Source organism: Haliotis asinina, chromosome 3, assembly GCF_037392515.1.
Source record: "Haliotis asinina isolate JCU_RB_2024 chromosome 3, JCU_Hal_asi_v2, whole genome shotgun sequence".
Lineage (NCBI taxonomy): Eukaryota > Metazoa > Mollusca > Gastropoda > Lepetellida > Haliotidae > Haliotis > Haliotis asinina.
This window is the reverse complement of record NC_090282.1, coordinates 22751132-22775628: the sequence shown is the minus strand read 5'-3', so window position 1 is coordinate 22775628 and position 24497 is coordinate 22751132. Positions and strand designations below refer to the sequence as shown.

The window sequence follows — 24497 nt, the reverse complement described above, 5'->3', positions numbered from 1 at the left end:
GTTTAGAATGTGAATGACTTAACATTTAGGCTACCGCATGGCCTTACGGTTTTCAAAGCTGGAGGTTGGTTTGCTTGGTATCTTTAATGCCACACTTAGCATTGTTCCAGCTGTATGGTAGCAGCCTGTATATCATCGAGTCTGGACCAGTGAGTGAGTTCAACTTTACGCCGCACTCAGCAATATTCCAGTTATATGGCGACGGGCTGTAGTCTGGTCTGGACCAGACAATCCAGTGATCAACAGCATGAACTTCAGTCTGCGCAATTGGGAACCGATGACGTGTCTTAAAGAAGTCAGCAAGCCTGACCACCCGATCCTGTTAGTCGCCTCTTATGACAAGCATAGTTGCCTTTCATAGCAAGCATGGGTTAACCAGTGACCAAAAGCATGAACATCTATCTACATAAATGTGATATGATCATGTGTCAACCAAATCAGTGACTTTCACAAGCTGGAGATGCAAATGTCACCTGAAAAAAAAAAACAGCATCAAATGTGTTCAGGTGCTCAGTGCTACATGCAAGATACCTGAATTGCTAGCTGCATGTCTCAGGTGAGCATACACCTGTGTTTTGGAGTCCAGGTAGTCAACAGGTTCTTTTCCACCTGAGTCTTGAACGTTGACAGTTGCTCCGTAATTGAGCAGCAACTTGAGGAGGGCTTCTCCACTGAAAGAGTTCGTCTTCCCAGACTTCACCAGGACGTGGAGTGGTGTGTCTCCATTCTTGTCCTTATTGTCAATCTGCAGCCGGAACTTGGAGCTTGTTTCCATCACATATCTGAACAGCTCGTTGTTGCCTGATAAAGTCAAAGGTAATCATAAATGTCACCACTAAATACTTTTATCTGATGACCATGAATGTTTCTCTTCTCAAACGAAAATATCACCAGTCATCCAAGATTTTGACTAGTCACTGATCTTGAAGACTATTGATCAGAGATAACCCTAGATTTAACTTTGCTTGCTGGGTCTATGAAAAGCTGTGATATCCTAGCTGTCTATCTTACTGCCCATTTTTGACATTTTTTTTTTCCTTTTAAATTATTTTATCAACATTATAGTTTTCATACTCACAACATGGCTGAGACACTTGAAAAGATGACTAAATTTTAACTTACTCACAGAAATGCACTATATGGAGGTCTGTAGATAATGAAGTGATCAACAGCACAAGCATCCATCTACACAACCAGGATATGAAGACACGTCAAACAAGTATGCGAGCCTGACCAACCCATCCTGTTAGTCATTGCATACGAATAAAAATTACCCCTGTACCTGTTCTAATGGCCAATTTAACAGCAGTAATAGGCACTGGTGCATCAGCTGCAATAGTCTCTATGGCTGCACCCTTCTTCAGCAGACAGATAGCAAGCTTTATGCCCCAGGTCTTCAGTTCCACATCAGACAGGTGCTTGAGCAGCCCCGAGACAATGATACCAGCAGTCGAAGCTTCAGAGGCAACACAATCCAGTGGACAATCTTGCCCATTGGTGAGGCCCAGGATGAGCAGAGACACTGCCTGCCATCTGTTGACCTTGGCCAGTTCCTTCAGGACAAGAGACCAGAACTGGGGTGAGCTGGGGACGTCAACATCGTTATAAACGCTGTCATCACTAACTGGAAAAGTAAATAATTAAAGGGTTTATTTTATTATAACATTTGTGACAAATGAAGTAACACTAAACGTCAGAAAAATCTATGGAAAATATCTCACTGAAAGGGATTCATTTTTAGAGTTAGCGAAAAAGATCTATAATCAGAAATTTAGACCATAGGTCTATATAATGACTTTTTGTGATGGAATTAATTGTTTTATAAAATAAAATTCAGTTTCACAAAATACAAAATTTGGGTATTATTAAAAAACTTCTGAATTATGTTCCTGCCCAGATTTCTTGAAACAGACTTTAGTTCTTACTCAAATTTCAAACTGAGTTTGACCCTTTGAAACAGCTGAATTATTAAATGAACAGCATTTTTAAGATAACTAAGTTGTCACTCAGGTGACATAATCCCCCCCTCGCAAATTATCAAATCAAACTTAAAAAGTAATGATAGTGAAAGTTTTAGTTTAAGATGAAATTACATGTCAACAAAAACATGACCAGTGAACCTCTCTTGATATATTGCTGTGTAGTAGTTCAAATGAACAAATATTTTCAAGACTCACTTTGATCTTGATATGAATGTCATAGTGTACGAAATATGCTTAAATAGTAATAAACATTTTAAGTCTTGAAAGTCTATGAAGAAAATCCGGTGAACTGTTCTTGAGATATCTCACTGACAATCTTAACATGCAGTTTAACATGTTGCAATCTTCAAAGCGTCATTGTTATCTTGAACAATAAGTGAAGATCACCTAAATCAAATGGACCTTGCGCCTTCCCTAGATGAAGCTTGATGTCAAATATGAAGAAAGTCCAATGAATGGTTCTTGAGATATCTTGCTGACCATCTTAACAAGCAGGTTAACATGCTGAAATCTTCAACATGTCACCATGATCTTGAAAATTATGTGAAGGTCACTAAAATTTATACAAACCTGTAGAGGTTATGAATTCTTTGAAGAATGTCCTCCTTGGGGTACATATAAGCATTTTTATGTCCATTAAAAATCCCTACGACAGTTGTAACTATTTTGATAATAAAATATTTACAAAACAAAAAACTCGTTTTTGTCTAGTGGGACCACCTTTACAGGGCCCCCCAAGCCCCCTACAGCCAAGAGCAGGTAACTCTGGCCGTCTACCTCGCACCTCACTTTTCATGCTGAACGTATCAGACAGAATGAGGGGAGGCGGGTGGCCGTACCCCAAGGAGGACATTCTTCAAAGAATTCATAACCTCTACAGGTTTGTATAATTCTTTTTCAGAAGAAGTCCTCCTTGGGGTACATATAAGCATTAAACAGACTCCCGAAGAGAAGCAATTGAGAGTGGTATTCTGTCTGACAGCACAGTCCATTCGATCGAAGTGCAAATCTACAATCACACGGAAATAGAAAAGGCACCGACCTGGTCACCTGACCGCTGATGTCAATCATGGCGGGGGCGTGACAAAGCTGAGGACCCGCTTGTCAAAGCTTACATGCCCATTGGCTAGAATTTGGGAAATCCCAAATGACAAACCCCCCCACCCAAATCAAAGTTTGGAGACCTGGACGTACGGGACACTCGCCAAACTGAACCTTGTCCATACCGCACTAGCAAGCTAAGCAGGGAAATGGAAAGGAAAGTAAGGCATCCAGCCAAAGAGGGCGGGACTAAGAAACCATCACCAAATATCACCACCGATAAAATGGGAATGGATAGTTACCCAACACCGAGTGCAAACAGATATAGTTATCTAACAAAGCTTAATCAGCTTGAGCAGAACTATTCTGTCTACTACAGGGAACTGACTGACCGAACCGAGCACACTCTCGTGAGGGTCTGTTCAGTTGGTAATGACAGTTCTGACGTGGCCACTGCTCTCACTGTGTGAGCTGACAACCCCTTTTTGGGGAGATAAGCCTTTATGTATATAGACCTTGCAGCCTGCCGATACAATCCATCGGGATACCGTCTGTGTATCAGTCAGATAGCCAGCCATTCCGCCACCACAACAGCAAAATAGCTGTTTCTCCTTACGGAGCAAGGCTATTCTCTTAATATAACTTTAAGAGGTTTTATAACGTCTAATACATGAACCTTATGGTATGTATTATCAGACGACGCAGGCAGCATGCACCCAGTTAGATCGATAGGCGCGGTCATTCGAAGCGAATGATCGAATTTTTGGGCGGTATGAATCCGGTAAGCGAATGCTAACCCGATCCTTATGGAACATAGTAAGTTCCGGGTCTGAAAACATGACGTATAATTCGCTAACACGTCTACCAGACGTAACCGCCACTAAAAAATCGTTTTCCAACTTAACAGTTGTAACGATGGGTTGGCCAAGTCATAAATGAGAGGAGTGGGTAACCATTCCAATACTCGAGACAAATTTCACAACCGGACGCAGTCTGTCCACACCTGCAAGAAAACGCTGTACCCGGGGGTATTGTCCCAACAAGGCACCCTCAACGGGTATGTGGAAGGCTGAAATAGCCATGGAGTAGCCTCGAATCGTAGAAGCGGCTAAGCCAGATTCTAAACAAGACTGTAAGAACTCCAATACTTCAACTACAGTCGAACAAAAGGGATCGAGAATCCCTCTATTTCAACACCAGCGCGCATAACAGGCTCATCTATCCTCACACTGTACATTCGTGGAGTCCCTCCACGAAGCCAGAATTGTGTCTGCAACTGATGCAGGAACTCCACTCTTTAAGAGACGATTCCGGACAGTGGCCAGGCCACCCACTGAATCCTGGGATTGGGGTGAGGCTGGCCGTCCTGGGATAATAAGTTTGGTCGCCACGGTAATAGTACAGGCGGCTACACTAGCGACCTGAGTATTACCGGAAACCAGCATTGAGACGGCCACAGAGGTGCGAGAAGCACTAGTAGCCGCGCTGGTTGGGTGGCAAGCTGAGACAGAACTTTGGAAATCAGGGGAATTGGCGTAAACGCCGACAACATCCTGTCCGTCCAGTCCAGCTGGAAGGCGTTGGCGGCAATCGCTCTCGGATCAAGAATCCGCGAACAAAAACCCCGGAATCTGGTTCGTCACTCCAGAGGCAAACAGATCCACCTAGAACGACCCAGACAACTGTGAGACAATCCCGAATATCTCCCGATCGAGCAACCACTCTTGGGGAGCCAGAACATGTCGTGAGAGCGCATCTGCACGCACGTTGTCGACCCCTGGGAGATACACAGGCATAACCCGTATGCTGAACTGATCGCACCATAGTAGAAACTGCCGCGCCTCCTGAAGGAGCGACGGAGAAACAATGCCGCCTTGCTTCAGAATGTAGGACATCTCCGTCTGGTTGTCCATCTCTAGACAAACCACTCGGCTTTGAACCTGATCCACGAAGCGTTCGAACACCAACGTCACAGCTCTCAACTCTAACACATTGATGTGCAAGGTCGCCTCTTGGTCAGACAATAGTCCCGACATCGCGAGGTCGCGCAGGACGCATCCCCCCAAACCTGTGAGGGAGGCATCCATCTGAACAGCGACGGTACCGGGGTCATCAGAGGTAAACCTTTGAATAGATTCCCAGTATCTGTCCACCACCGCAAGTGACGTATCAACCACTGGGGAATAGCCAGATTCTTCTCGTAGCTCTCCGAGTGAGACCACTGTTGTGCTAACGCCTGCTGAATGGAACGCATTCTCCGACGTGCACGCCAGACTATGTCCATCGTCGCCGCCATGTTGCCTAGCAACTGAAGCCACGTTCGTGCTGAGGCAATAAGGGACTGAAGGAACCTTAACACTATGCCCTGTACCTTGAAAATGCGCTCTTGGGACAGAGAAACCACCCCTCGGGTTGTCTCGAACCTCGCCCCTAAGAAAACCAGATCCTGCGTCGGCACCAGTTGATTCTTAAGATAGATAACCCAACCTAGCCTGGTGAGAATATCCACCTACTGTGTGGATTCTCGACTTAGGTGTTGGGAGAGCGCTCATGAGGATCCAGTCGTCCAGGTACGGGAAACAAAAGTTGCCCTGCGCCCTGGCGACCTGAGCTGGTACTAGCATGAGTTTGGTGAACACCCTTGGCGCCGTGGAAATGCCGAAGGGGAGCACACGAAACTGATAACAAACCCCGTCGAAGGAAAACCGAAGGTATTTCCTGACCTCAGGATGCATCGGTACATGGAGGTATGCGTCTATGAGGTCGATTGACGTAAGCCAATCCCCTGCCTCTACAGACGAGATCACTAACCACAGTGTATCTTGAAAGCCGGCACCTCTGTCAAGTTGTTCAAACCCTTGAGATTTAGAATGGGTCTGAACCCTCCGTTCTTTTTGGTTCCCAGGAAATAAGTGGGGTAAAACCCCATAGCCTCCTGTCCTGATAGAACAATCTCTATGGCTGCCTTATCCATTAAAGACTGAATTTCGGCACGGAGGATTGCCACCTTTTCCGGCGACTTCGGCACCGGAGTGCAGCGAATCCCGGCAAAAGGAGTAAGCTCTCGCTTCCACTGTGGCGTGTGGCCATCCCTGAGTAATAACGGGAGGCGACCACCCACAGGAATTTCGGGTAGAAGGCAAAGTGTCCCGGCCGACGGCAGAGATTGCCGCTTGCAACGGGACAACTGAGGGCTCCGGAGGTACTCCCTTTACCCCTGCCCTTGCTCTTCCGTGCCAGTAGTGGAGCAGTCCACTTCGGCGCATCCTTGGACTGAGCCGCAGGATAGCTTGAGCTGAGGACCGAAGTCTTGAATTGACTAACGGCCTCCGCGGCCTCACTAACTCCCGTCAAAGCCCCCGGGAACAGGGTCAAGCCCAGCCGAAAAGGCAGAGACAGCAGAGCCTGCTGTGTAGCCGGTGAATACCTGGCGACAGCCATAACCTACGAAGGCCCATCACAGCACACATCATCTGACTCGTGGAAGAACGCATTGAGTCGCGCGTCAAATGTGAATGCACCTCCGTAAGTTGCCGCTCTAACGTGGACGAGGAAAAATCCTCGTCCCCGTCCTCCTTTGACACCAGCTGCCTCTGCAGGACAGAGAGGTAGTCTGAGTGCACCGCAACCTTAAGTTGCTGCACAGCGTTCCGATATTGCTCCTCAAAGGAGCGGAAACCGAGCACAACACCTGGTTCGATGAGGTAAAAAGCGGCAAGCGGCGACCCTGACAAGCCGACGCCTGGCAGTGGCCAGACAACCCCCCAAGCGCGATCGAGGCGTACACGCACTCGTCGACAACGGGAGGGTCAAACAGCGCATCCTCCCCCATCAAGTAGCCGGTCAAGCTCGAACCGCGAACGGCTACCCTACAGGAGCGGATTCACTGAGGAGTGAAGGTAAAATAGGCAATTGAGCCTCAGCCACCCTACACGGAGCAAACGCTTCCCCAAGAAGACGAAACTCCGCGGGATCGGGAGCGTCCGCAGGGACGACCACCTGCGGCATAGCCCCTTGATCTCGGCTACCCTGCACGGAGTAAACACTTCCCAGGAAGACGAAACTCCGTGGAATCGGGTGCGTCCGATGGGATGACCACCGGCGTTAGTGCTACCGCGATCCATTCGCGTACCTGCCCCGGGGACGAACCGAGTGAAAAGCTCCGAATCGGCCTCCGTCGGTTCGCCGAGAAAAGAAGGCGTCAAGACCTCGTGAGATCGACCGCCGAAGTAGGAACCCCGATGCACTGAGCGGAACCGATGCAGGCGGCAAAGCCGGTGCTCGAACCGCCAGTTTGGTTGCCGAGTTGTCCGAGTCGGCCTACCCCTGACTCACTGAAAAACCCGGGTGCCGAGACCCCGTGGGGTCGGCTGCCGAAGCAGGGACACCCGATGCACTGAGCGGAACCGAGGCAGGCGGCAAAGCCGGTGCTCGAGAACCACCAGTTAGGTTGCCGGTAACCCTGACGCACAAGGGACCCGTCAACAAGGACAACAGACCCAGAAGAGCCGAGATGTCCGGTGCTCGGTGCAAAACCCCTAGAGCCAGCGGGGAAAACGACACCAGAGCCGTAGCTTGGATCTGACATTCCCACAGGGACAGCACCCGTGCCTGAGCCTAGACCCTAGGCTTGGGAGCACCCCGAAACCGTAACAATCCAACTAATGGTAGTGAGTGAGTGAGTTTAGTTTTACGTCGCACTTAGCAATATTCCAGCTATATGGCGACGGTCTGTAAATAATCGAGTCTGAACCAGACAATCCAGTGATCAACAACATGAGCATCGATCTGCGCAATGGGGAACCGATGACATGTGTCAACCAAGTCAGCTAGTCACAATATAAACACACAATATGCAAAATATAAACTCACGGGCGATAATAAATTGCCAAAATACATTAACCCAGCTAAACAACAAAGTATAAGCAGATAAATGCAAGTAACAAATGTGCACACACATAATTGCGTAATGCAATGAAAGACTAAAAGTCTTAAAACCCAACCTACCCATTTTGACTGAAACAAGAACAAATGGGTTAAGGCATCTTAGCATGTAAAACATACTAATAAGAAACACGTTGGAATAAGTGAGACGCATGCGAAACACTTCCCGCACTAAAAAGAAGCCATAAAGACCGCCATCTTGCCTGCCACATGACAGGAAGATAGGACCCGACCGGCAAAGTTACAACAATACATGAATGAAAATTTCAGCCAAGAAATTCAACTAACGCCCGGGCGAAAGAAAAGGAACCATACATACAGTAACTGACTCTTTCTCACTCATAATTCCATAGGTAGATAGCACAAAAACTATCTAAATGGACCACACACGTCTTTCTAGTCGAACGACAGCATGAAAAGTGAGGTGCGAGGTAGACGGCCAGAGTTACCTGCTCTTGGCTGTAGGGTGCCTGGGGGGCCCTGTAAAGGTGGTCCCACAAGACAAAAACGAGTTTTTTGTTTTGTAAATATTTTATTATCAAAATAGTTACAACTGTCGCAGGGATTTTTAATGGACATAAAAATGCTTATATGTACCCCAAGGAGGACTTCTTCTGAAAATGAACTACAGGGCCCTGCCCTGTCCCTAGATAACCCTCTGATCTATTATGTACAGGCTTCCACAATGCTCGCCTCGCACTCACAAACAACATATTTACCACAAACTGAGGGGTTCTGTGGAAATCCATGCATGGTGATACTATCACCTGACACCTGGGAGCATTTGATTGCAACTTAACGATTTGGCAAGTCTTTGTTGACATCAGGAAATCAGCAAATTGACGAGTTTGTTACACATTTTACATACAATTAACAGAAAACCCTATTAATTAACCATGCGTTTTTCAAGAAAAAAATGTGTTCCACGTAAGACTAACCATAAGTCTTTCATGTGTATGGTTAGAAGGGTAAACAATGTGTGAGTGAATTCATTCTTTAAGGATGTGCATGAGGAAAGCACTGTGAGAAACATTACCAGTGATATCTGGGATGATTGAAGCCAGTTCAGCAAAGAAGGTGACCCTGTCATCATCGGTTGCACACAGATCCTTCAGACCCCCAACCAGGAAGCCAAAGGAGTCGGCTAGCTTGCCACTTGCCCGCAATGCCTGAGCATACCGCAGGTTACTCTGTAACATGAAAATCCTTCCATCATACTACCGAACACTTAATCCCAACTAAAGAGTAATAGGTAACTGGCAACCATTTAGGTTTTGATTATCGGGACAAAGGGTCAGTAGCATTGCGTCAACAGTGACACAAGTTAGTGTCTCAATTCACTGCATATGTGTCAAATTCATCAGTTTTCTCCTTCCATCAAATAACCAGGTTTTCTCTGTTCACTGTCAGGGGTTACTGTAGTAGACATTGAATGCTAATATTCTGCCCAAAATTCTACAGAAAATGTCAGTAAACAGTTACAGACTGAAACAGAACATGATTCAACCCATAATTTTGCAACTATCCTAATGCAAATCATCACAGAACTACTACAAAGTAAAAAGCCAGAAGAAATACTTATTCAAATGGGCCATACAATCATTTGCAATCATCCTCATCACAACCAGGGATTTATGGGTTGCTAATTCCTGTGTGCTATAGCCATAAATATTGATAATGTATACAAAATTTATTAGCGCATTCACGGGGACCCATCTTGTAGTGCTGGGCACCGTTCCTCAAAGTGATCGTAGAACTACAACAGTCATAAGTCTATCATAAACCCTGGGAGTTACTGTCACCTTGACACTACAATTCCTCTGAAGAACTGGACCCAAGATCCCTGAAAATTAAGAGTATGAGTCCCAGGAACCCTGAAGTAAAGGACTCAAGGTAAATCCCTGCACAACAAGTTTTTGGGTCCCACATTATGGTGCACTCACACTATACATAAAGTTAAAAAGCCAAGTATTATCATATACTGTAAATCATTAAATTTTTGCGAGCATGATATTTTTGTAAAAATTGCGAATGACTTAAGCTCGCAAAAATATGACGCAATTTGATGGTATAATGCAATGAATAACCAGCAAACAACCTGTAGTATCTTCGCTTTATTATTCACCACTTATAAATTAACAATAGATCCAGACAATACATTTATTAAGCAATGCCAACAACGCGGAGAATGACTAATTACTAGCATGTGTCACATGAGAAACAATGGATACCTGAACAAAAGTCACTCAATCAGTACGTCCCATACTCCAGACAGGCACCAACCACGCAACACACATTTCTTGGAGAGTGTTTGAAAGGCTGAGACAATCCAGCAGGTGTGGATAGCTTTCATGACACTTATCTGGAGATCAACAGCTTCGCCGACGCTGACTAAACTGGTCCTTAATCAGTGCCAATTTATTAGAGTCAGTCCATTTAATTTAATCCCTTTGAACTGTTTTAAGGTTATATGGCCTATGCAGCAAGTGTTGTTTTTAGGAAAATATCACTGATTGCATACATGCGGATGTACTCCACTAAATGGTGTTCAAGATTAGCGGCAAACTTTAATATGTGATTGGATTTACTTAAGATAAAACTTTCAGATGCAAGTAAGCTTTGAAATTGTCAAACTAAACTATGTTTTGAGAATTAGGCAAGTCGCAAAAATATTGTGACGCAAAAACGTCTGTTGGTCGCCACTCGCAAAAATATCATGAAGCAAAAATTTAGTGATTTACAGTATGTCTTATGCATGGCATAACTGCTACATGTATCTTGTACCCAGTCAAAACTATGTCATATTGTTGGAGGGGAATAAACAAACTTTTTAACTGAAAACCAGCAACTTGCTGAAAAACATCACAAGACATGATAACTGGGTTGTAGTTCCTGCTATGCTTGGCACTGTTTTCTACCTAGAGTAAGATTACAATGTACATTCGTAATGTCAACTAACCTGGAAATAGCAATCAGCTATCTGAATTTCTATAACAGCACATGCACGCACGCACACACACAAAATTTTAGCAGGGATAATACTATTATTGGGTTAGTATAATACAGTTGTTCTACTATTAACAAAAGCACTCTGGTACATAGCTGGATACAGTTTAAATCTGAGACATTATGAAAAGTAACCACTGACTTTCCTTGGGACATACCACTTTAATAACAAAAACAAAATGTTGGCAATTAATTGTCAAATATAACTTGGAACAAGTCAGTTATGTAGATCTTGGGGTCATTGGATAATACAGTGGTAATGAGATTGTGATTGCTGAGAACAGTGTGAAATGGTGCTATTTTGGTGCAGTGTATGAGACTCCTACAGAAAACCAGGAAGTACACTGGGCTGATAACTGAAAAATGTTGCTGGCCCTGTGAACATGTAACTAGCCCGGTATTAAGACAGGAAACTGAGGAAAGGTGTTAAAGTACTGTTATCAAAGAATTACTTATGGTGAGGTAAACTTGCAAAAGCAAACTTCAAAAGCATAACTTGATGGTTCCTGTTGATTCGTTTAGTGTCACTGTCATCTGAATAAGATAAACAGGCAAAGTCTTCAGAATGGTCAGTGTCTTTGGCAAGAATAGTCTCTACATGTTCTTCATGCAATTAGCACAATCCTTGTGAATAGTACACATGCACAACAGCAAATCCAACAAAAACTTGGTCACTGAAAGCATTCGGACCAATCACGTTTAATGTTATATAAAAGGTTAGGCTGATCTGTGGTAGCTACAGTTTAACTGATCATGAACTATACATAAAGATGTCATCTAGTTACCACAACTGTAAATTACTTTCAAAATATCTCCTTGGTCAATGACATGGAAAATGGACTCACAGGGCTGGCTATGAAATAAAGTTGTAAGCCCGCAATGTAACTAGCAAACAGCAGGCTGCCGATCAGATGCTATTTCATACACTGCTTGGTGTGTGCAAAGAGTTGTAAGCATACAGAGATGGTAATATTGGGAATTGGTTGAAATCACACAACTGATGATTGCTTCATTACCAATGTCATTTTTTCAGATTTTCCTATCCAGGTTGTTACTGTAGACATATATAACATGATGCAACTTGCTACTTCAAGTGATGACTAATATATCATGAACATAATTGTCCTGGAGTCTTCAAGAAATATTCAGTCATGATTTTTGGTGTAGTGAAGTGCGTTTTCTAAGAGATAAACATGTTTTCAGGCCCAGACAACGCCAAAGATATGTTTTGTCATCAAACGTTTCAAAGATTAGTTCCAAAATCGTTTGCGTTTGATCATAAGATAATGTGATCAACTGCTTAGTCGTTTGGTCGCTGTCACCTACCTTTGATTACTTCAGTTAATTGGAACACCACTGAGAGAGAGGCAAAATAAGCATTTCAAACGTTTTCATCCAGGAATTTATGTCATCAAAAACATATATTTGATCTTAACAACATTTTCTGTGTTAATTCCTAACAAACTGACACAACCTACCTTTGTTAAAGAACTGTTGAATGAAAATCAGAAGACAAAGATAAAGCTAGATAATACATGGTCTGTCATGGGAAATATTTGTCAAGATAATGTTATCAAAACAGTAAACAGATATGTAATGTAATTCTATCATACACATCCTCTTGGGTGGTCAGAATTATGTTGTTTGTTGAGACAAATCTCTATAAATAACTATTTAAATTACGAGCTTTAAGTTGTGTTAAACTTTCATAAAGGTCACATGCAACCAAAAAAATCAAACATAATTAAAACACATTTATCACTTATTCATGACATATAATATACATTGCTGCTTTTAAAAAAACAAACAAACAAAATTATAAGCATAAAATCGCGATTCAAAAGAGCAATATTTTGTACTTGGGCTTACTTCCCCCGAAACGAAGCCCTCGGGAGACCGAACCCAGTCATAGCGGGTGGATATGCACTCAAGTGTAACGATGGCTTCCGATTGGCTGTTTCATTTGCTGATATGCTGAGGGTTCATTGTGTGTACAGAAAGATGATCTGTTTGATGGGCATTTTAGAAGTATAGCCAGTCACAAGAAAATAAGATTCTTTATGGATAACAACTTCTTTTTGTGTACTTGATGCATCGTTTCAGTATGGATTCATATACTGTTGTCAAACAAAATCATATACACTAAAAGAAGTCGTTATCCATGAAGAATGTATATAGAGATGTTGGGTTTGGAAAATACATGTTCTCTGAATTTGCCCTCGATCCAATCAAAAATCATGTTAGTAGAGATGGTAAACTACTGCATGGCTGGAATCTGTCATTCGTCCAAGTACAAAGCAGGACCTGAAACTGACAAGAATTTGCACCAGTTTCTGTCAGATCCAGTCATCCGAAAAAAATGAATGTAGTTTGTTTGCAACCCTGACATAAAAAAATGTCATGTGTATCACATGTGCCTAATTACATAATGAGGCAGAGATGGGACTCGGTGCGCGAGTCATTAATCAACTTATTTTCTTTATGTCGTATAGTCTGATAGGTGTTAAGTTCAAATTGCATGTGGTCAATGATTGAAGCTGTGTATTGCATGTTGTCTTTAGCAGACAGGCAGGCAGACATATAGGTGTGAATAAACCAGACATAGAGCTTTATCTGTGACAGAGGCTGCTTACCACAATCAACAAGTTTTTTTACGTAACGAATAGATTATTTACTTGTTTGTGTACACAACCAAAATTAGACTACTGCTCACGACCTCAGACGCTGTGTTGTTTCAAACTCCGCGAACCAATTCACTGCGCATGTGTTATGGACGCAGTGCAGCACAGCTGTTGAAACCAGTTTTAGCCCCAGTGCTGGGGGGAATTTGGTGAAACGTTTGAACTCCGATTTCGCGGGCTTTTTTTTCATCCCGTTTTTTTCAACTTTGAATTGGTTGAATTGGCATTTTTTTTTATTTGTTTCGGTAAGTGCATACCGAAGGGTACCAGAATCTGCAAAGTTGTGTTTCACGTTGCATGTGACCTTCATAAGAAATGAATGAAGAAATTCACATATGTAAAATGACTCTTGACTGATGGACATATTTTATGCGGGTAAATATTTTATTGCAAACTATGATGACTGGTGTTTCTGAAGCAACTGACTAATTGCTTGGATAATAAGTGTATGGCACTTGTTTACATTGAGACTGGTGGTAGTATGGGAACTATTTGTAAGATTTTAATGCGGCAATAGTTAAAGAATTAAAGAAATAACATAATATCTAAAAAGAATCTTCACAGATGCTACGACACCCAAGACTTGCACTGCCTTGTGTTCTGTCATAGGAAATGCCATGACAATATACCGATTTTTCATTGCATTTTCCCTCTTTACCTATACCGTGTCAATTCATACTGCACCTGGAAATTAGGCTAAACTAAAAAATGAAAGCAAAACGTGTCAGTAAATGGCTATCATTTTTAAAGGAATGTTATCACCCCTCACAACAAAAAGCTCGCCCATTATATAGATTGATGCTCAATGGTATCTCTGGTCCAGACTTCATGATTTGACCACCACATATAGCTGGAATATTGCTAAGTGCACAAAACTCACTCACTAAATTCTACACATATATTACACATTGTTCTTAACCACTAAGATCAAAATTGACTACTAATTGATCTGACATTTCACTTGATCATTTACTGAGCATAATTGGGCAATGTGACCTTCGACATAATTGTACATTGGACAAATGAACCCAACCTGCACTGTGAACAAGGAAGTGGTGCAGAGTCTGTCAGGAAAATGATACTCAAATCATAGAAAGTTACATTGTTTAATTGTTTTAGTAACATAATACCTCCACTGTTTAGATTGAATACTTGTCGAGAAAGTTCCTTGCCACTATGAAATACATCTATGTTTGTTCAACCTTGACATTAAAAAAGATAAATACTATTTCACAGTTGACCCAGGCCACAGTCTGAACTTGATATGCGATTTTAATTCTCACCATAGGTACATTTTGATATCTGAATTGCAAAATAGTCTTATCTATCTATCTTTTTCTTTTGTTTTTCATTATCAAATCTTTCACTGCCATGTTTTATTTACATGATACTTAAAACCATCTGTGTCATACTTAAAACTTGACCAAGAGCAAAAAGAATGCATTCCTTAGTTAGCTACAGGGGTATTTAGAACTATTAGTCTTAAACTATGCATATGTTTTATATGTATACACTCCATCAATGTTCTTATCAACCCTAAACTACGATCATTTGTTAATTAACTACGATAAACTATGATTAAATATTTCACTAGTTCCATTTCACATACTATTTGATATTTCTTACTCTGTCTTTCCTTTCACAACAAGCAATTCAAACTTTCATGAGTTTATGTTAGCTTGCATTTATTAATATCTTTATTAAATTTGTCACACTGGGAAAAGGGATAGAATTTGAAACACAATGAACTGAAAAGGATTTAATTGCCTGATGCTTTCTAGCAACTGCATCTGAATACAACAAACAAATTCATGCACACAGGTTAGGTGTATATGCTACAGTCAGATTGTGAAATCAGTCATGTCATGAAATGAATTTTTATTCCATCGGTCATGTGAATTTTCAGAGGGTCAGATTAACATCTGAAACGGCTATGACCTGAAGTCCTGTTACTTTGAAACACCATCTGTAAACACTGTGTAAGTGTTACGTATATAATGATAACAAGTACTTGCTGATGCCATTGTTGAAACTGGAAATGAATGAGGATTTTGTTTCTGATGTCAAAAGAAATACAACTGTCAAATGAAACGAAATTGAAAAGCCACCTCCATTTATATCATAACATAGTTTATCATAGGCTTGTAAATGTTGTAGTGCTAATCATGCTTAGTGAAATGGAACCCAGGCCATTAATATTTTGTTAAAACAAACAAAACATGAAAGAATATATTTATAGATTATATTTACGTATGATATGATACTTAACATTGCCAAATAGTGCTGAAATGTTTGAATGAATAATCAGTCAATCAACTGAGCTGGCTTACGTCAGTAATTATCGAAGGGCAACTTAAATACTAGTCAAACTGCAATGTAAACAAGAATCCTTGATAGTTTTGATCATACTATTATCAGTGCCTGTTTGCACAATGCTATGCATGTGTCCCAACGATTGATTATTGATCCATTACTAAGCTCCAATTATCAATCTGCATATTTTGAGCGATAACCAGTATTAGTACTGCTAATGTTACATGTAGATATATATATGAGATATTCATTTCTTTCTGTTTACAAATTTACAATTTGGTTTGTCACTTACAACAGAACACATACAGTTACATCCCTAACTTGACACATAGAAGGTGCATCAAATACAGAGACCCTTACATTGTATCGTTGCTAGCATCAGTGACTATTTTCAAGATACAATCCTCCAAGTATTATATAATGTTTCAAATTCAAAACATGGACCGAATGATAAAATGAATAAATATATTTTGAATTTTATGCAACTTCAAGGTGAAGGCTGAAGAGGAGGGACTTGTAAGTCACTCTTGTATGCAGTGGTTAAACACTGTTTTGTACAGTATACCAGTTAGATCTCTTTGTGTTAGTATGACTTAGAAGAAAAGAACAAAGTAATGCTGCAGCATGGTGCTGCCAAACTTTGAATGAGTTTAGTTTTACGCTGCACTCAGCAATATTCCACTGCCCAGATTTTCATGCTCTCTTTAACCTAACTTAGTTGAAAGCACCATATATTAACATTAAATCACAACTATCTAAAGCACCAAGAGAGCTTCTGAAATCTAAGGCCTCCTATATGATGGCAGTCTGTAAAATAATCGGGTCTGGACCAGAAAATCCAGAGATCAACAGCATGAACATCAATCTACGCAACGGGGAACCAATGACATGTGTCAACCAAGTAAGCGAGTCTGACAACCCGTTCCGTTAGCTGCCTTTTACGACAAGCATGGGTTACGGAAGATCAATTCAAACCCAGACCTTCAAAGGTTGACACAAACACAACTGGAGGAAAACCAGGGCCTAGATTTTCAAAGCTCGTGCAGTGCTAAGACAGTCATAAGTGCCATAAATTAACATTAACAATGAGAGCTAAGAGAGCTTTGAAAATCTACGCCAAGGATTTGCAGCATAGGCTTCTGGGATACCACAGAGACACAGACCTGCATGGTCCATTGCTGTGCCTTAACAGGGGTTCAATTATGTTTTTTAGAAGCGATTTCCCACAGTGAAGTGACTTCAAGAAAGTAACTTGTCCTGACTAATTTTCCACTTGCCCTGATGTTATGACACATTCTTTGATGTTAATTTTACTGAACTATTTATCAAAGAGTGAAAAATTTCGAAGAATGATAGCTCTAAATTACACATTATGAAATCCAAGTCTATTTGCATTTAGAAACCATAAGTGGAAACTATCTAGTAGTCCACAGACAAGTAAGATACCATTATTTGATTGCTCGAAATGAAAACTGACTTGTCCTGGGCATCGGATGATGGGATTTTTTAACCCCTGCTTAACAGACTGGGCAACCCAGTTTCGTCAAGCAATAGGTCACAAGATATGAAACAAATGCAAACAAGAACAAGAGAACATACCCGTGGATTCGCACTCATTATATCCATCATTTGTGAGGCATCGTCAAGAGCTCCAAATGGATCATTTCGTTTGATGAGCAGCTGAGTACGGATGTCAAGGAGGTCCATTAAGAGGTCACCGTCTGGGTACTCAAAGAACTCATACACCTTATGTTCAGCTGCATTGCAGAGATGGAAAGCATGGTCGTATTGACCATCTTCAAAGAATTTCTTGGCAACATCAATCATTTCTCTGACAGAGTTCTTCTTTATTGACACTGAAAAAGTGTTGAAATTTGCTGTTATATTTTGTGAGCAAGTATGGTTTTACGCAGCTTTCAGCAATATTCTATCAGTATGTCGGTGGGTACATCAGAAATGGGCCTCACATATTGCACCCATGTGGGGAATCAAACCAAGGTCTTTGGTGTGACAAGCAAACGCTTTAACCACCAGGCTACCCCATCGCACCCGTTAAATCTTTGAACATGCAGCCTGAAGGTCACAGATCAATCAAGACAGTAGATTATAGTTAGCGACAGATGCTGTCACCAAGCCATTTCCAAACTTCTTTAAACGTCAATATTCCTTGGGTTTTACAGTAACAGATTTAAATGCTTTGGTATAAAAAAACACACTCAAATGTTAACAATGCATCTGCTGAATATTTCAGATTAAAATGAAATAAAAAATCTTTCACAAGTTCACAGTGGGGTCTGTTGCTAAAAGGATCACCAATTTATATATTCATATCAGTCAACAATGCTTTACTTAAACAGAGTGAATGAGTTACTGATTATTGAGTGAGTATGGCCACCGTCGCATATAAACAGAGCATTCATTATCATATTAATATAGGATCATTCAATATGGTGTCATTTACTGCAGACATAGGGTCAAATATTGACCTTTAGGTATATCCTGAAACATTCCTGCGCAACATTATTCAAGATTACTATGTAATAAAAATGAACAACATCAATTGAAATTTACTCACTTTCAATTTCAAATGCTTGTTGGGCAAAGAAATTTGCCCGTTTCTTCCGGCCCCCATACATTGGGGCCCCTCGCCGTGACATCACTCAAGATGACTGTGGCTACATTCTGAAAGTAAGACATGATCTTTGAGCATGATGCAGGAAACTTTCTCAGTTACAAGCAGTAAACGAGTTTAACAATCGATCAAAAGTGTTTCTGAACACATTCCCATTATGAAACTTGAAAGGCTGATTTCCCGTTATAACGGATTAATTCTATTAACTGAGCTTTCCAATCTGTCTCCAGTTTCAGTTGATTTCAAGATTCAAGTATTACAAGGTATCTCCCCCATGACAGACCTCCCAAAAGACAGACTCAAAAGTACACATTTTATGGTTGGTTGGTGGCATAAAGCTTATTAAGCTGTCCCCTTGAAACTAATGGTATGTTCCTTGATAAAAAAGGCAAATTAGGATTAGAAAAGGTCATACAAACTCTGATCATACTTTTACTCTTTTTTTAGGATTATCCATCATTTAAAAGCATTTTGTGCCTTCATACTGGATTCTGAAGAAACTTTGAATAATATATGGAAAAGGAGGAGTCATAAATTTGCAATTTCTAATACCTGCCCATGGGGGTGAATGTGGGTATCACCTGGGTATCATATTTAGTAAGAAATGTAGCTTCACATCTGTACGAAGATCATTATGTGAAAAAACTCTTAGAACTATGAACAATACCAGGGGTTAAAGAATGCAGTTTCATTTGTGGACAATCAAATAATGGTATCTTACTTGTCAGTGGACTACTAGATCGTTTCCATTTATGGTTTCAAAGTACAAATAACCTAGAATTTCATATCTGCTCATTATGAAGCTATTAAAGTTTGCAATGATAATAAAGTAGAACTAGTAGAGAGTGAAATTATCACTCCTTGACAAATAGTCCAGTAAACATTTACATCATGCATTGTGTCATAAAAATCTGTGCAAGTGAAAAATTAGTCAGGACAAGTTACTTTCTTGAAGATAACAAATAAAGTAGATCTCATTCATCGTGATATTTTTGTACAAGTGTAATAATGTAGAATGGACTAACCACAAGGTAAAGAACATTATCACTGATTTGTTTACACAGAAGTGGAACTCTGATTTAGAAGTATCTAATCAGAGTACTGATTCTACAAATCTATCAAACATAACACTGAGTGTATTGATATTGTACTCTGTAGAGACTATGGGTCAGTTCATTTATTAAATAGGGGTGGACAGCATGGCTCAGCTTATTAGTGTACATACTGCGTCGGTCTTATGGGAGGTCTGCCCTTAGGAAGGTTTGTCTTTTGGTAATGAAGACAGCACTTGTCTTGGCTGTGTTTATCGGCATTGTTATAGTGTCTATCTCAGGACAGCCTTTGTCCAAATATCTACCAAAACAAAAACAGTGTAGCTAAGACACATGAGACACATGAGACCACATGAGTTATTGTTTTTCTATCTGTCCATAGTTGAGTTGTAAAAAACTGCATACATATGTTCACATTGATATTGAAAATGAGATGTTCAGTATTCCGAGTGTCAGTGTAGGACTATGATTATGTAAGACTATGGCAAGATTATGCCACTCAAAGGAAAGGCCCTTGGGCTGAGCCAGAACTCTGCTCACCTCATTCACTTATACTTTGTTGTGTTTTGCGTAAGAAACTAAACAACTTTGAACTCAACTTTGCCTTTGTCTTCGTCAGTGTATTATAAGTACATACAGTATGTGGAATTCCGAGCCGAGTCCCGTTGACCACATACCACAAGCTGACAGTATTATCACCATCATCAGTGCTTACAGATATTAAAACTTCTACAGTACACATATATCATCTAATCACAGGCTTTGGAATGAAAGCTGTTCCACGTTTGTCATCTTATCTATCAAAAGATACCAACATGTTTTAAAATTGTGATAATATCTACAACGAGAGGTGTTTTCAAGTGTCCAAAAGCAAGCAACACAAAAATAGATGCTTCCAATGCCTATTTGAACAAAAGTATGAATTTCTGTTGATAACGTTTCTCTCAACCCAAAAATTCATTAAATTTGTATCCAAAACTTGACTCATATTCATGGTAATACCCATGTAGAAGATAATAAAATTATCAAAGTGATATTATCCCTCTAGGGCAAAATGTCTGGATCCCTACAAATCAGTGTGACCATATGTCATGTGGTTAGGTAACATGTATCAAAAGAACAATACTCACAGATTCAATTTTCCACAAAAGTAGGAAAAGGTAAAGAAATCACACAAAAGGATGTTAAGAACACATTTCAACCGTCATGTATAAATATAGACTATCAACTTCGAGGAATGTAATCTAGTTTCAGAAAGGGAAATCCCCACATCAAAGGGAGGTAATTCAGGTACACCTGACATCTGCTTACCACTTAAAAATCATCACGTTGACAGTGTTCTCTTTCTGAGAGGATCTAGAGTAAAACCACCTTTTTTTTCATTTTATCCCATCATTTATAGCTAGTGTGAAAATGATAATCAATTACTGGCATATGATTTACTCAGCTGTATAGTCTTTTGATGGGAAAGCAAAGCTGTTTAATGTTTAATGTTTAGATTCATAATGGTGATGACATGTTTTGGCTGTGTTGTGTTTACCATTACATAATATTCACAGAAATGCAAGACAGATTCACATATCAACCAACTCAATTTGAATACCATTCCTCAAACAGCGCATTATATATATGTGTCACCTACCAAAAAGCTAAATTACATCAAGCAATTATTTAATTGTCTGGATCATTACAATGTTCTTCAAAATGCCACAAAAGCAGACAAATATTCATCTTTAGATGAATTTGTCCCCCTGCCTCAAGTAACAACAAAAGTAAAAAAATGGGACAGGAGGGGTTAATTATCCACAATTAGACTCACCAATTCCTTAAAACAATTAATCACATATGTCTGTTTTTTCCCCAAAGTTCACTGTCAATTCTTCTGGTGTGCATGTTTACTTCAAGTAATCGCTGCATTTTGTAATACTAGCTGGTACGATTTAATATCCTTAATCTGTGTTATTGTTAACTTTCATTACTGCTAGACAGTAACTAATATGGGAAATACAAGGACGAGAAAAAAACGCAAGCCTACCATCTATGATATTGAGTCTTAATCATATCCTGAAATGCACATTAACATTTTAAAGGATTACTCATAGTTTGAGGACACTGTTTTTAGTCAAGATAGTATTTCATAAAAATAATTTCAATCTGCCCTTGCATCCACAGGAGACAATCACTTATCAGCAAAAGGCAACAATAGCCACAAAGTCAAAAAAGGAATTAAGTCAAAGACACTGATTAGTTCATTACTAAAAAGTAACATGAGAAACATCGTGCCCATATGGCCAAAGTGAAATTTAGCATGAAGTTAACAACAACAGAAATACGAATAAAAAATGTCTCCCGAAATAAAAACAAACCATGGACACTATTATTTTGCATGCTGGTCACAGTCACCAGAGCTAACTACGGTTAAGATTAAAGAAGAACCCACTTTAACACAGCGAAGAGCGAGGGAGGAAGCAATTAAGACAGCTAGACAGCCAACAAACACTATTACTAGTCAAACACGCAAAAAAACACAACTACAAATCAACTGTTAACCAACTGCTAGAAAATATTGCAAAAACATATAATATATACTTCGTGGAACGTGTCATGCCGTGACAACTTCTGAAAAGTGAAATTCCAACGGCAATAAAATAGACTACGTCTACTGCCAGCTCATACGTGACGAGACTTCCCGCCATCTTTATTGGTAAGGTCAAGGTGCTCTCGCGCTCGGTAACAACCGGGGAAGTCCGGAGAATTCACAACAAATTGACATGTGAAGAGCATGATTGTATCAGAAACCTTAACATATTACCTTAGTACTAGTTTGAATACATGTCATATAACGGAACGTTTACGAATCTGTATAATGGCATAAGACCCTCAACTACACAAATTGAATATAATATGTCACAACCATGCAACCACTGGAAGGTCCGTGAAGGTCCAGGGTATAAGCAACTCATGAGTGAGTGAGTGAGTTTAGTTTTACGCCGCACTCAGCAATATTACAGCTATATGGCGGCGGTCTGTAAATAATCGAGTCTGGACCAGACAATCCAGTGATCAACAACATGAGCATCGATCTGCGTAATTGGGAACCGATGACATGCGTCAACCAAGTCAGCGAGCCTGACCACCCGATCCCGTTCGTCGCCTCTTACGACAAGCTGAGTCGCCTTTTATGGCAAGCATGGATTGCTGAAGGCCTATTCTACCCCGAGACCTTCACGGGTCAGCAACTCATGCATGCTCGCCTTAAAAGGTGACCCCGCTTGTCGTAAAAGGCGACTAATGGGATCAGGTGTCAGGAACGCTGACTTCGTTGACACATGTCATCGGTTCCCCATTGTGCAGATCGATGCTCATGCTGTTGATCATTGGATTGTCTGGTCCAGATTCGATTATTTACAGACCGACGCCACATAGCTGGCATAATGCTGAGTACACTATAGTGATTTTTCTTGTAAATATATCTCACCCTTCGACTTCGTGCAAGGTTATGGTCTGATGACAGGTTAATCATATTAGCAGCGTAATGAAGAAACCTGTGTCATGCCGATCGACATATGTTATTGCCATTTGTTTCTGTGGTCTCTTGCCGAGTTCCGACATTCAAATTCTTGGCTAGTGAATTATTCTGTAACTTTCATGCATAGCGAGCTCCACAGCATACATGCATTGGATGACAAGCTGAATTTACACTCAGATCTATTAGAGTCGATCGTCACTGTACTAGGATTAATCGGTGCATGAAGGACTGATCGTCTGTGCGTGTGCGTTTCTTAGTGTTTAGCAGATGATTCCTTCATGGATTTGCATGTATTACTTTGCATAATAATATAATTATGATGATATGGGTACGTGTGTGAATTGACTTTACAACGACAAGGCGTGAGTGAATTCTATAATGCACCGCAGTGAGAAATGGTGAAATGTTTTAGTACATAACTATAGTCTAGATCAGACAAACCAGCGCATGGCTGACAGGTCAGCGTTAGTAACGACGGGCTCACACACTTACAATTGTCTCACACACAGTTGTCTCACACGGCGCACTTCTGTATTGGGTTTTTGAACTTTGTCCGTTGACCGTTTCACCTGTGTCACATTACTGCTAGGTGTGACGGTGACTGATGTTACAATTTAATATTTATTTTATCACGAATCTGACGTATATAGAGAGCTTTTTTATATCCGTGGTGAGGGCACAAGGTCGGTCTTTCAACGTTTCCGTGTGCTTGTGAAACAGTCTGGAAGAGATAGCAGGGTCAGGGTCAGAACAAACGACCGAGGAACACTGTATATTGAACCTCATCATGGACCAAGCCTCCGCACTCCCGACCCGTCAAGGTCCCGGGGTAGAGTAGGCCTTCAGCAACCCATGCTTGCCATGAAAGGCAACTATGCTTGTCGTAAGAGGCGACCAACGGGATCGGGTGGTCAGGCTCGCTGACTTGGTTGACACAATCGGTTCCCAATTGCGCAGACTGAAGCTCATGCTGTTGATCACTGGATTGTCTGGTCCAGACTCGATTATTTACATACCGCCGCCATATAGCTGGAATATTGCTGAGTGCGGCGTAAAATTAAACTCACTCACTCACACACTGCCATGAAACACTACACGTGTAACAGAAAACGAACACTGCTGTTTGAAAAGCGTTTGCTTACAAATTTCGAAGAGGTTTAACACAGAAGCAGTTTCAAACTTAGGGATAAGAAACATCTAGATATATAGTAAATAAACGATACATGTATAAAAAAACAACCTTATTGAAAAAGGAGAAAACAGACGCCAATAAAAATATTCATGATATTTACATTTTATTCATCAAATGGTGGATCG

At 40.8% G+C, this 24497-nt stretch overlaps 1 protein-coding gene across 2 annotated transcripts in view; it reads right to left on the bottom strand.

Annotated features, from left to right (window-relative positions):
* The window catches only part of LOC137277679 (TPR and ankyrin repeat-containing protein 1-like), a 55586-nt gene extending 34662 nt beyond the window's left edge, over positions 1 to 20924 (bottom strand). Inside the window, exons 1-6 of one of the 2 annotated variants that reach the window (XM_067809551.1) lie at positions 20782 to 20924; positions 18543 to 18649; positions 17567 to 17823; positions 9004 to 9157; positions 1283 to 1624; positions 532 to 801 (exon numbers count right to left, since the gene is read on the bottom strand). In XM_067809551.1, coding sequence (XP_067665652.1) covers positions 532 to 801; positions 1283 to 1624; positions 9004 to 9157; positions 17567 to 17823; positions 18543 to 18624 — 1105 coding nt within the window. In that variant the 5' untranslated portion in view covers positions 18625 to 18649; positions 20782 to 20924. Of the gene's footprint in view, positions 1 to 531; positions 802 to 1282; positions 1625 to 9003; positions 9158 to 17566; positions 17824 to 18542; positions 18650 to 20191; positions 20248 to 20781 lie in introns of those variants that run through there. The other variant, XM_067809550.1, reaches the window with a different exon arrangement.
* Positions 20925 to 24497: the final 3573 nt, after the last annotated feature.